This window comes from Colius striatus, chromosome 2 (assembly GCF_028858725.1).
Source record: "Colius striatus isolate bColStr4 chromosome 2, bColStr4.1.hap1, whole genome shotgun sequence".
NCBI classification, from domain to species: domain Eukaryota; kingdom Metazoa; phylum Chordata; class Aves; order Coliiformes; family Coliidae; genus Colius; species Colius striatus.
Window position 1 is genome coordinate 48,243,082 of NC_084760.1, and position 13,682 is coordinate 48,256,763.

At 45.1% G+C, this 13,682-nt stretch overlaps 1 protein-coding gene across 1 annotated transcript; it reads left to right on the plus strand.

Annotated features, from left to right (window-relative positions):
- Positions 1-201: 201 nt before the first annotated feature.
- On the plus strand, positions 202-4,615 carry MTRES1 (mitochondrial transcription rescue factor 1). The gene is made up of 4 exons (XM_061990096.1): positions 202-275; positions 1,750-2,182; positions 3,022-3,094; positions 4,164-4,615. Exons 2-4 carry the CDS (start codon positions 1,758-1,760, stop codon positions 4,338-4,340), a joined length of 675 nt encoding a protein of 224 aa, XP_061846080.1. The 5' UTR covers positions 202-275; positions 1,750-1,757; the 3' UTR covers positions 4,341-4,615.
- The last annotated feature ends 9,067 nt before the right edge of the window (positions 4,616-13,682 follow it).

The following is a 13,682-nucleotide window of genomic DNA, read 5'->3' on the forward strand; positions in this document are numbered from 1 at the left end:
AGGGTGCCCGCCTCGGGGGGAGAAGGCATGAGGGGCGGCGAGGTGCCTGCCTCGGGGGGAAGCGGCAAAGGGGCGGCGGGGTGCCCGCCGTCCCCCGCCCTCCTTTGGGCTCCGAACCGGCGGCTGCGGGGGCTGGAGGAGGGGGCGGCCGGTCCGCCGGGCCCCGGCAGAGGGCGCCGAGCGCGGGGTGCGGCGGCTCCGCCTCCGGCCTGCGAGCGGCGGCGCGGCGGCGGCGGCAGCGGGAGGCGCGGGCCCGAGGTGCCGGCAGCAGCCAGGTAACCGCGGCCCGCTGCGCCCCGCGCCTCGCTGGGAGAGGCCTCGGCAGCGGCGGGGCCGGGGCAGCTGCGGGGGCCGGCGCGGCGGCCGGCGGCGCGGACGGCTGTCGTCCAGGCCTGCGCGCCGCGGCCTCCGCCGAGGCAGCGGCCGGGGAAGCCGCTGCTTCCCGCGTCCTCCGGCACTAGTGGCGGGTCAGGGATCCTCCCTGGGGCGGTGGGGGTGAGCGGGCTCGGCTGCCTGCTCTTGCATGGGTTCGCAGCCGTCAGCCCTGTGGCTTCGGGCAGGGGCGGGTCTGGCCGCGCTAAGGGTCCGTGAGAGGCAGGGGCCGCCCTTCGCCCTCGGGCGCGCTGTTGGCGTTCCAGGCGGCGGCTCGCAGCGGCTGGCGTGCCCGCGGGCCAACGAGGAGCTATATCGTATCGAGCACTAAAAATATGCAGCAGGGATTGTTTACACGTTCAGATAACTGCGCTAGGAATTTGTCCCTAAGCTCAGGAGAGGCGTAAGTCTTCTCCGAGGATTGCGCCATCCTAAATTTTAAACTGTATGTCGTAGAGTTTATGTTCACACGTTTAAATGCATTAAAAAAGTGCCAAGGGAGGTGTCGTTATTTTTATTTGGCCAGTAATTGCACTCATTAATGAGGGCGTTTTCCCAACCGCAAAAAAAATGCCTCCTTCAGATTTTGACAGAGTTCACTTGCGTTTGGGGAAAACAAACTCCAGTCTCATGAAGAAGCACATGTTTGTACACATATAAGGCCATCCTGAAAGCCAGTGCTCCACCTGGCTTGGAAGCAAGGACTGCAGATCCGTTGCTAAGAGCATTAAAAGACATTTGGGTTTTTTGGGATTGTTTTTTGGGGAGCTTGCACATGAGATTGTTGTTGCTGGCAAGGTTGTTGCTTCTGACCTCTACCATGATGCTAATTCCCGTTTGGTGAAATAAGAGGGAGTGCTGTGCAGCATTTTACCATGTGAGAGTGTCATGGTCCGAACAGGAACTGACGTTAAGCAGCGTTCGACTTTTCTCGGTCTCCTTGCTTGCAGTATTGAGCAAGTTGATTTTGTTGACAATGAGGCATGACAAATGTGGCTCTCCTTGTGCTTTTTATGACATAGTTAACTTTCTTTCTCATTTCTTTTGTGAAATGTATTTCAGATGTAGGATGGAAAAGGCCACAAATGTGTTTGGACAGTTAATATTAAACACCAGGAAAAGAAACATGGATCAAGTATTCCACTGGAGGTTTTACTGTTTGCTTTTTATCTGGTGTTTTAGTTCTTTGTAGTGGTGGATGGTGTACGAGAAGGGCAGATAATAAAGCTGGTACAGCCGTGTGCTATTACACACTATGTATCTGTCTATGGTGAACTTTGTCATTTTGTAGTAACTATTATGCCTTATCTGGAGAAATCTTTCCAGTAGTCAAAGCAGTTGCTCATTTTTACATATGAATGTTTGTTTTATTTTTAGGTTATGCTATGACTGGCTTCAGACTCCCCATCACTACTTTTAGACAACTGAATGTTTGGTTTGGACTGTGGGAGAAATTCCCCTCCAAAAAACTGTATCCCTCTTGGAGGAGAAGCATATTCTGTAACTGTCAAGCAAGCACAGTAAACTACAGAAGATGTTTCAGCTTTTCCTTGGTAAAACTCTGTGCACTAAGACTTTCTCCAGAGTATATCTCAGTGCTTTCTCTGCGGAACAAAAGTAACAAAAGCTCTAAAAGGAACAGACAGACTGTACAAGAAGAAGAGGAAGAAGAGGATGAGGAGGAAAATGATTGGGAAAGTGAATTTGACGATGACCCCAACGTAGTAAAAGATTACAAGGATCTTGAAAAAGTGGTGCCATCTCTCCGATATGACGTGATCATGAAAGCTGGGCTAGACACTGCAAGAAAGTAAGTACAGAGGAAACAGCCTCCTGACGAGGCTAACATTTGCATTTCGATACCCTTTTACTGCTGGGATAACTCAATATCTGGGTGGGTGGGGGTTGTTCTTTTTTTTGGTGTGACTATTTTGACTGTCTAAACATGTGTTCTAGATGTGTGGGTGTTCTTATTTCTTTCACCTTATGTCCCTTGAAACAGCCTCTTTTCTGCTTTTTGCTGCCTGCAATTGCCAAGGTTGCCGAGGAGGCATTTGCTATCAGTTACTACTTATTTAAAATGAAGAAAATATGAAATGCTGTACTAAGTCCTACAAAAAAGATCTGATTTGAGATTGAGGGGGTAAAATAGTATGCTACTTAATGCCTGTAGCAGTAGGCGATGGTAAGTATAAACCTAATATAGTGAGACAAATCTGGTAAATCTGCAGTCTTTTACTGTATCACAGTGTTTGATCTAATGCAGCCTACATAAGCCTTGTATCGCAGTGTTGTTGGAGTATTAGTATAACTTGATCACTTAAAAATTGATGAACTGGCTGATGCAGGAAAGGGGATGTTATTCGTTGGGTATTCAGGAGACGAGTCATGAGAAACAGCTTTTTATTGCTTGCATCTGTGGCACAGAGCAACTATACCCTATTATTTCATGTAATAGCTACGAAAGACCTTTTTGTTTACTTCCAGTTCAGGTCTGGCCTGACCTTAAATAAAGGCATCCTTTCTGTGCAAATTACAGTTGTGGAAATGTGCCTTGCACGTGAATGGTGTTTGTGTGTATCTGCAAAGAAACAATTGCATTTGGTCTGCTGCACGCTGTCAATGCAATAAAACCTTGTTTTTCTTCAGTAAAGTAGAAGATGCATTCTACAATAATGAACTCAGGCTGAATGGAGAAAAACTGTGGAAGAAAAGTAGAACTGTAAGACTCTTTAAAATTTCAATCTTTTTGTACAGTACAGGAGAATAACTAAAGCATGACCTCTTCTGCTCCCTCTACGTTGCTCTGCAGAGGTGGATGAGTAGCATTGCTAACACCACTTCCAGATGCGTGTTTGTGTGTGTGTGTGACTATGATTCCCTGGGTAAGGCATTATCTCCTGAGGCAGACACCCCGCTCGGGTGGTTAGAGAGTTAAATCTGAGCCTGAAAGTCAGGAGAAGGCAGATGCCAGCAAGGACAGAACTTTCCAGTGGAGTAGGAATGATTAAATCTGATGTGTTGGTGAAGCAAGCACGTGATTAAAGAGAAGGTTTGATGATAGAAAGGGACTGAAACTTGGGTAGCTCAGGAAAGGTTATTGTACTTGTAATGGAGCAGACAGGAACACAGTCAGGAGAAGGGCTAGACGGGTTGCAGGCCATATTCTCATGACAGAGCTCACCAGAAGGTTGACAAACATACTTCTACCCACCCTTTGTGAGGGTGATTGTAGGTGGTGGTTGCTGGCATCAATGGGCAATAGGAAGAGAGGTTTTCTTTACTTCCCGATCCCCTAAAGTTAAGGCTGGTTTTTGAGAGGTGTACTGCTTTTGGAAGAATGTTTGAAAGGAGCACAAGCAGCTGACCAGCACTCTGTTCTTTAAAATACTTTAAACTGTTTTAAAGGCAGGAGGGAGAACCATTCATTTTGCTGGTCTGTTTGTGTTGATACAAAAAAGTTGGCAGGAAAGACCCTTCAGGGAGAAAGCATGTTACACGGCACCTTTTCTACAGTTAGGTGTGGGTTGTAGCACATAAAGGTTAAACCTCTTGGCAGAGAAGGTCATGAGGCATTTAATTGCTTATTACCTGGGCTTTCCTAGAATTTCACAGCAGGAGGACCTTTAATGGGTCTGGCATTGTCTGCACTTCTTCCTCTCCTGTGAGATGAGAATGTGAAATGGAAAGAAAGGGACAAAAATCAGATTGGACATAGACTGTTTGTTTGGTTTTTTTTTCCCCCCTGCAGGGAATGTTTGTAATCATTCACCTTCTCTTTCTGTTTCCAGGTGAAAGTTGGTGACACATTGGATCTCATAGTGGGTGAAGATAAAGAAACAGGAACTGCTGTAGTTATGCGAGTAGTCTTAAAAAAAGCGTCTGACAAAACTGAAAGTGAAAAATACAAAGTCATTTTGAGACGCTGGAAAAGCTTAAAAGTACCCAAACAGGATGTTTTTAAGTAACAGGAGGTTGCATGTGGCAGCGTAAGATTTTTGCAGAATATCGTATTTGTTGTTAAATATGAATTTTGGTTAAACAAAATTACAGTACCCTTTTTTAAGGGTTTGTGTCTGAAAGTTACCTGCTGCAGTCTACATCAACGCTCATGCAAGAAGCCTGTCTCTTTTTGCTGTTAGTTTTGTTCCATGGTACTGTGGGATGAAGGATCCAAGCCTTACATTTCCATGCAGTTTTCTTACCAACGTTACAAAGAATGAACCAATAAAGACTAATTTGATCACTGTTTAATTGCAGTCTAATTTTGTTAATCAGAAAGATTCCATTAAGGCTGACATTGCAACAAACAGTTCAGATTAATGGGGGTAAAATCCCCAATTACGTATAATGGGTTGCTTTTTCGTTACTGGTTTTATCTTGGTTAACAATACCGATGCTGTGCTGAGACTACAGTAGGACAGTGATTGCAGCTGCTTGTTTCTAAGCAGGAAACTTGCTAGTGACAGGGAATGAGCCATGGCAGTGGTACTCTGCCCTCAAAGAGAAGGCAGATCAGTGAGAGGATGTGTGCAGTGCTGCTGATGTTTCACTTGTTCAGGTAACCACGAAGAGGGAAACAAAACAGTTTGTCACATACTCATTGCAATGTGGCATTTAAGAGAATAGATTCATAGAATCAACGAATGGTAGAGGTTGGAAGGGACCTTTAGAGATCATCTAATCCAACACCCCCTGCAGAAGCAGGTCAACCTAGATCAGGTCGCACAGGAATGTGTCCAGGCAGGTCTTGAAGACCTCCAAGGAAGGAGACTCCACACCCTCCCTGGGCAGCCTGTGCCAGGGCTCCCTCACCTGAACAGTGAAATAGTTTTTTTCTTACGTTTAAATGGAACTTTTTGTGTTCCAGCTTTGTCCCATTATCCCTTGTCCCTGTTGATAGTTACAACAGAAAAAAGGGATGTCCCAGCCTTCTGCCACCCACTATTTAGATACTTATAAATATTAATGAGATCACCCCTCAGTCTCCTCCAGACTAAATAGCCCCAGTTCCCGCAGCCTTTCCTCATATGAAAGATGTTCCAGTCTCCTGATCATCTTGGTGGCCCTGCACTGGAGTCTCTCCAGAAATTCTCTGTCTTTCTTGATCTGAGGAGCCCAGAACTGGACACAGGACTCTAGATGAGGCCTCACCAGGGCAGAGTAGAGAGGGAGCAGAACCTCCCTTGATCTGCTGCCCACACTCTTCTTGATGCATCCCAGGATGCCATTGGCCTTCGTGGCCACAAGGGCACATTATTGGCTCATGTTTAGTTTATTGTCAACTGGCACTTCCAGTTCTCTCTCTGTAGAGCTGCTCCCCAGCAGGTCACCCCCAGCCTGTCCTGGTGCAAGGGGTTGCTGGATGAATGGTGGCACAGACAGAATCTTTATTTTGGCTATATACATTTAGACAGCCACATACAGGTGTGTGGCTACAGGCACGCTGGTCAGTAGGAGCAGGTAGCCCACACTCTGTTCCCTGACTGGTTTGGAGAGCCCAGAGGGAAAAAGGTAGCGCAGAATAGGCAGCAAGACCATATTCCAGGACACTTTTTCATTGGTGTTCCTGAAATCTAAATGGGCAGGCAAGAAACTTGCTCCCAGAGCACACCTAGTGCTCTGGATAAGCACTGGACTCTCAGGTTGTGCCGAGCAGGTTGTGCTCATTTCTGCAGCCTTTAAACATTTGGGTTGTGAGGTAGAGAAAGGCAAGGCTTGGTTAATGACTGACACAACTGCCAGGCCAGCAGAGCCAGCATGTGTTCTGGGACATGTAAGCACAGGCACATGACAGACACAGGTTTTGCCAGACCTTAGCCAAGGTAGGCTCACAAGGACTCTGTAGGTAAAGCATACGTAAACTTACCTGGGACTCAGATGTCCATCTTCCTTTCATCAGCCATGAATTTAAGGTCATGGAGGCTGTCTGATAACAAGGACCAGAGTTTGGTCAGATGGCAAGGCAAAGCAGTAAGAAGTGATCAACAAAAGTTTTAATGACTTTCCCAAAACAGGATCTGCCACTAGTCAACTACCAAATCCCTAGTGCTACTGAGTAGCAAGTGGTGGAAGAAACACAAATGCTTTTTCTCCTGCTCAGAGTTCAGGGTATGGACAATGAACTAGGCAACCGATGACCACTTCTGCCCTGTCACTGCTGTGACAAATTTCCTGCTCCAGGACATGGGCATTTGCTGTTCTTAGTTTGCATGGTGGAGGAACTGTATGAAAGCTTTTGCGCAGAGCTACTGCTGAGAGGGCATAAAGGGAGGCTTGGATTGCTTCAGAAGTGAGTGACAAGCTCACTGGAAGCTGCCCAGATGACTATGCTGTCCAAGCCACCACTGCATTAACCACAGTTGAATCTAATCTCCCACTGGTTGCTGGGGATGGAAACCAGGATGGCAGCATACCTGCCCTCACACAGCGGGATGACTTTGCCTGATCCTGTAAGAGGCAGGCACCATCAGGTTATAGGTACAGGACCCAGTTGTCACTGGCACAGTATGTGGCATTACTTGAGAGCTTCCCATGTTTCAGCTGCTGCAGGTAGGCCAGCCTGTGTGATGGAGCAAGGTGCAGGAGAATCCTGTGCAGTGAAAGTGGGGAACTGCTCACTCAGGAGTTGAACTCGGGCCTGGCAGAAGAGGGTCAAGTAAAGTGAGTACATACTGACACTCCTGAACAGGTTCTGAATTCTGCTGTCTCAAAACACAGAGAGAGGAGGGGGTTATACTTTGACCCCTCTGGCTCCACAAAACATCAGGCAATTCTTTTTTTCAGAGAACACAAAAGCATCAAAGTTTTTCTGGATTTTATTTTGGTCGGTGAGAGTGGTTTTTTGTTTGTTTCTTGTGGTTGTTTTTCTGTTTCTTGTGGTTGTTTTTCTTCCGTAATGTGTTGGGGCCTGGGCTATAATGAATGTTATGGAGTCAGTCAGAAACGAAGAAAGTCTGCAGTTTGTCTTTGAGTTGCCTTCTACAGCAAAAAAGGACAGAAAGGAATGCCTATGTGATAGCAAGCTTGAGCAAGGGGAAAATCAAAACAGCAGATTGTAACAGAAACATGATCAAAGCAAGAAGATAGGACAGGACATTAAACTAAGCATTGTTAGAAGAGTGAATAGAGCATTCAATTTAGCATTGTATGATTGATTGTACTTGACTAATAAATTGTAACATATGTAACTAACAATAATATAAAGTTAACTAAATGTAAGGTAAGCATAACCATAGTGTGAGAGAAAACTAACTGAAGGCCAAACAAATGGGGTGATAGTTTAGACACAATAAGGCTGATGTTTTAAGCACAATAAGGATGGTGTTTTTACACAATGAGGTTGGAGTTTAAGTTGTTACAAAAATGCAACTTTGAGGCCTTATGCATAGCGTATGATCCTTAGTATTAACTAATTTCCATTAATTGCAGCAAGTACACAGCATTTGGAAAAGGTATGTAAGTGATGATTATATGACAATAAATTGCAGCTGATGCACATCGTATTGGTGTCTGGTCACTCCCGTTTCGCGCAACAAAGAAGAAGAAGAACCCCTGCACAAAGAAAAAGGAACCCTGCAGTAATGGCATGTCAGAACAGGACAATCTACAGTCTGCACCTACCAAATTACAGTGTTCAACAGCCTGTGCAGGCCAATGGGGAAAGGAATGCAAAAGGAGAGGTGGGAGCCATGCAATTCTGAGTACTGCTGAAGCTAAAATCCTTCAGTTTCCAGTGCTTCAGCATTCAATGCACATATAGACAAGCACTTCAAGGAGACCCTGGGGGTTTTTTAAATTCTTGGAACAGAGACATAGGGAGCAAGAGACAAGGGACAATATTACATAAAAACAAGATCTAGGTTTTTATACAAGGGATCAAATCTCAAATGTAGGATGTGATCCTGTTGAGTGACTTGTTCCTACTGCTGACAGGTATCTTGGGATCTTATTTTCATAGGAAACATTTGTAGACCTTCTAAACACATTTACCATATGAGGAGGTTGTGAAGTCTCCTTCCTTGGAGGTCTTCAAGACCTGCCTGGACATGTTCCTATGCGACCTGATCTAGGTGAACCTGCTTCTGCAGGGAGATTGGACTAGATGATCTCTAAAGGTCCCTTCCAACCCCTACCATTCTATGAGTGTATGATTCTAAGAGAAGGAGTGAAAGTGTGACCATTAAAGGAACATTTTGCCTCCCAGAGAAGGGAGCATTAGCACATAAGACTACAAAATGCCTCTGGAAACAATGACAAATGCTTGTTTTGCCATAATGAAATTTGTGAAGGAAATTGGGAAATTATTATTTGACATTTGTATGTGTGTGTGCAGGGAGATAATAATTAGCTGATCTTTCTCCAGTCTTCAGTAATCACAATCTGTTTCCATCAACACAAATTTTAGTGCGATTGGACAGGTGATGATTTTGTCCATTTTTTTGACTGGGAAGTCATGTTAGTTTTTTAAAAAGCAAATAAGGAAAACTTAGTTAAAAAAACCCAAGACAAAACAGATTTGCTCTATTCATGTTTGTCTTTTACTGGAGAAAGGGTAGAACTGGGAAAAAATATATTCTCCACAACAGCTTTATTTCCCTACTATTGCAGCTCTTCCCTTCCTGTAAGAATCAAAGTTCTTCTTTCCAAAGTGTTAATGAAAGAGAAATGCTCAGTGAGGACCACAGCCTCATCACGGAACAGATCAGGAGATGGTATAAGAAAGTGGTCTGCCTATGTCACAGGTTTTATGGCCACTAACTAGAAAAGACAGCATCTAGAAAATGAGAAAAAATTTAAAAGGAATATGCTGGATAAAAATAATTCTGTGTAAGGGTTTCCTTCCTGCCAACCAGACGAAATATAAGGAAAATGTGAGTATGATGGAGTTTTGATTTCACTAGGAGTCATCTGCTTCCAGCACTAGGACTGGTCCACCCAGGGCAGTTCCTCAGCCAGCATGCTGCTGCAGGTGAGATAACCTCTCAGGACAGGATTTCTATGTGCTGTGATAAAGATAATGATGTGTGAGAAATCTCTGTAAGAAATTAAGACTATCACTACAAGTGAGAAGTTTAGATGAATGGCTTTTGTAATGGAGGAGGTGTCATGGTTTTGTGTAGAACTGTTTCTGGTGATGGGGAAGGGGCTGTAAAGATGGCTCCTGTAAGAAGTTGCTCAAACCTTTCCCCAGCTCTGAGCCAAACCCACTTTTGGGGCTGAGCTAATTAGGGGCCTCCATGATCACTTTTTAAGCAGAAGCAGCTGGAAGAGGAGGCTTCTTCCTATTCCTTCTTGTTCTTCCTTCTTTCCCAGCTGGTGGTGGTACAAAGAGTTGGAAGAGAGAGAGAAGCAACCATGTGGACTCCAAGGTCAGTGAGGGAAAAGAGGAGGAGGTGTGCTGGAGCAGAGACTCCACTGCATCCTGCGGAGAGGATTGGTGAAGCAGAGATTTGTTTGCACTTCGTGAAAGATGCTGTGCCAGGGGTAGTGACCATGCCTACAGGAGGCTGTTTCCTGTGTGAGGGGCCCCGTATTAGCAGAAGCTCTAGCTGTTGGGAAGAACCCATGCCAAAGAAATTAATTAAGGACTGTGTCCCATGGGAGGGACCCCATATTTGCAGAAGCTGTATGTTGGGAAGAACCCACACAACAGAAGGTCATTAAGGATTGTGTCCTGTGGGAGAGACCTTGTATTGGAGGAGGGGAAGAACATGAGGAGTCATCCTCCTCTGAGGAGAGGTGGCCTCCCCTTCCCCTGAGCCATTTATAGGGGAGGAGGTAGAGATATCAGGAGCATTGAGCTGAAACTAGGAAAAAAAGAGGGATGGGGGAGGGAGATCTTAAACTGCTGGTTGTATTTTCTCATCATCCTACTCTCTTTTTGCTTTTTGTTCTGTTCTGATTCTTGTAGGTAGTAGAATAAACTTTCCTACTTTCCTCTCTAAGTCAAGTACTGGAGTCTATTTTGCCCGGAACCATAACTGGTTGCAAGCCCTCCCTGCCCTCCTCTCAATTCACATCCTTGGTTATCTTTTTCCTCTCATCTCGCTGGGGCCTCCGCCATTCTAATGAGGGTGGAGGTGGATGGGAGGCACTGAGCAAGAGACTGTCGTGGTGCTTCATTGTTGGCTAGGTAAGGCCATGACAGGGGGTAAAAGGAGGATTTCAAAAGCACTGTTACTGCTAGATAACACTGATGAAGCTGCAGCAGCCATGAGATGGTGGAGTTCAGGATCTGGTGTGGTAGGAACAGAATACCAAGCAGGATCACAACCCTGGACTTTAGCAGAGCCAACTTTGGCCTCTTCAAGCAATTGCTAGGGGACATCCCATAGGACAGGGTCCTAGAAGGTAAAGGGACCCAAGATAATTGGTCAATATTCAAGAATCACCTTTTCCAGGCTCAGGATCAGAACATCCCAGCAGGTAAGAAATCAAGCAATGGAGCCAGGAGACCCGCACGGTTAAACAGAGAACTGTTGGACAAACTCATATGGAAGAGAGTCTATAGATCATGCAAGGAAGGGATGGCCACTTGGGACAAATATAAGACTGTCTTCAGAGGATGTAGGGAGGCAACTGGGAAAGCTAAAGCCTTGCAGTTGTAGCTTGCAAAGGAGATTGACAACAAGAAGGGCTTCTTCAAATACATTGCAGACAAAACTAACGTTAGAGGCAATGTAGGCCCACTGTTGAACGAGGTAGGTGCCCTGGTGTCACAGTTTTGTAAGGAGCTGCTTTTGCTTGGTAACAGGGAGATGGGGCTGCAGTGCAGACCTGGTAGAGTTCTCAGACTTTCTCCTGGCTCTTGGGTTCAGACCCACCTCCAGTCCAGCTGGGCCAATCTGGCGCCTCTGCGATCACTATTTAGGGATGGGAATTTGAAGTGCTTGGGAGGAGGTGTAAGAGCGGTAAAAGATGGAGGTGACCACACGGACCTCACAGTCAGAGAAGGAGAAAGAAAAGAGGAGCGACAGACCAGACCCTCCTGCAAACCATGGCAAGGATGCAGGCTGTTGCCCTGCAACCCATGGAGGGAAATGGCAGGACTGAGAGCCAACAACAGCTCTGTGTGAGTGAGCCCGGATGGGCGAGGGACTGTGTGGGGAGACGGCCATGGCGCAGGCCGTGCTGGAGAGCCTGTGCGCCGCAGAGCAGCCTCACAAGAGAGGCAGAGAGGAGCTGCAGCCTTTGGGATGAACACATGTCAGAACAGCCTTTGCAGAGCTGCTGGGTATGTGAGGGACCCTGCAGAGGAGCAGGGAGGACCAGCAAGGAGCCCACCTGCCCTGATGAGAGGCAAACAGCAGAAACCATCGAGAATAGACTGACTGAAATCCCCATTCCCTGCCCCCCTGAGCCATTCAGCGGGGGTGGAGATAAATCGGGACCAGGGCTCTGAGCCTAGGGAGGGGTGAAAAGGTGGTCTTAAAGGGCTGGTTGTGCTCTTCATCATTGTACCACTCTGTGTTGTTTTCTGTTTGTTATGTTTAGGGGGTTTATGGTTATGTTTTGACTGGTGGTGGATTAAATTATTTACTGTTTTCTTCCTCAAGCCCAGCAGCCTGATCTGTTTTGTCCCTGGATGGGCTTATACCATGACACCTGGTGACAGAGGATACAGAGAAGGCAGTTATTTCTTTGCCTCTGTCTGTACTGCTGGAGACTGCCCTCAGGAGCCCCAGACTCCAGAGGAAGTCAGGTTAAAGGAGTTTTGTTTGGTTGATGAAGACCGGGTTAAGGATCAGTGAGCCTGGATGTGCATAAATCCATGGGCCCTGATGGGATGCACCTGCAGGTGCTGAGGGAGCTGGTGGAAGTCATTGCTAAACCACTCTCCATCATCTTCAGTAAGTCGTGGAGAACAGGAGAGGTGCCTGAGGACTGGTTGAAAGCAAATGTCACTCCAGTTTCCATAAAGGGCAAGAAAGAGGAGCTGGGTAACTACAGACTGGTCAGGCTCACCTCTATCCCTGGAAAGGTAATGAAACAACTTATCCTAGATGTGATTCTGTAAATCACTAGGATAAAATAGCATGCAGGAAAGAATGAAGATAAACAAATGTGGGTTTCTTTCCTGTCTGTCTTAGCAAAGATAATCATAAGAGAGAATTGCAAGAGAGAACTAAACCATCACTTTATCTATTCATATTATACAACTTCAAGCACATTTTAAAAGATATTTTCAGATGGTTCCTGAGGGAAAACCCCATAATTCTTTCAGTGCAGAGTTGCAGTAACAATAGGAAAAAATTAGAAAGTCAAACTGAGGAAGTCAAGAAATTTTGGCAATGTCAGTGATGTAGTTTGTTTCATTTACTCAGAAAAATTATAGTCCATTCCTGTTCTGCCATAGATTTTAAGTGCAATCAACTAAAATGTGCATGGTTAAGGAACACTTGTCAATTTATGCCACATCCTCAGTAGAAGCAAACTTAAGACATCAAATTTTCCATCTGTTTCACATTCCTTTAACCAGTGAAACAAATTCACAATAAAAATAAATTATGAAGAAAACCTGTATATTATTTTCTGTGCTTCTTGGGGCTGCAGAATTGATGTTAGTCCCTTCCAGTATGAAATCAGACCTGGTGTGCCCTTGTTGAGCATCGAGCACACAGTTCTGTTTCTTACTGCTATAACATAATGTAAATGTAAAACAGTAATTGAAGAGACAAATGACTTTTTTTTAAAAAATGTGATCCTAAGTCATATATATTTTGAAGACAAGAAAAAAAGTCAGAAACGCTTCCTAGAACATGAAACACTTTTGTGGCTATAATTCATCAGTGTAACAAAGTGACTGACTTCAAGTAAGGATTTTTCTAATTTGCAAACTTATTGATCCTGTCAGCTGATCACAGCTAACTGGCACCAAACCGATGCATACTTAGCTCTCTTTTGATAGGCTGTTTTACATCTTTTTCAGAGCTTTTAAGTAAGCTTTTAATTTGTGGGAAATGGGTAAGACACAATAACATAGTGATGATAAATTGCACTGTCTCTTTTTGAAAGCTGACAGAAGTGTGTTATTCAATGCTTATCCAAAGCAGCTATATAAGAAGTAGATACAGACAACTGTTACTCAGACCTGGTAGGAAGAAAGGAATGTTCATCTATACGAAGTCTGTGTACGCATGGCTACATATGTCCCAAATACTTCAATAACTAGCAATCTTCCTATCATAGCCTCACTTTCAAAACAAGTTTATTCTTTTACAGAAACAAACAAAAAAAGAACTGGAAGAGAAAATCTTTTAAAATGGATGCAGCAAACTAGAATATTTATATTTATGTATTGTCTGCCT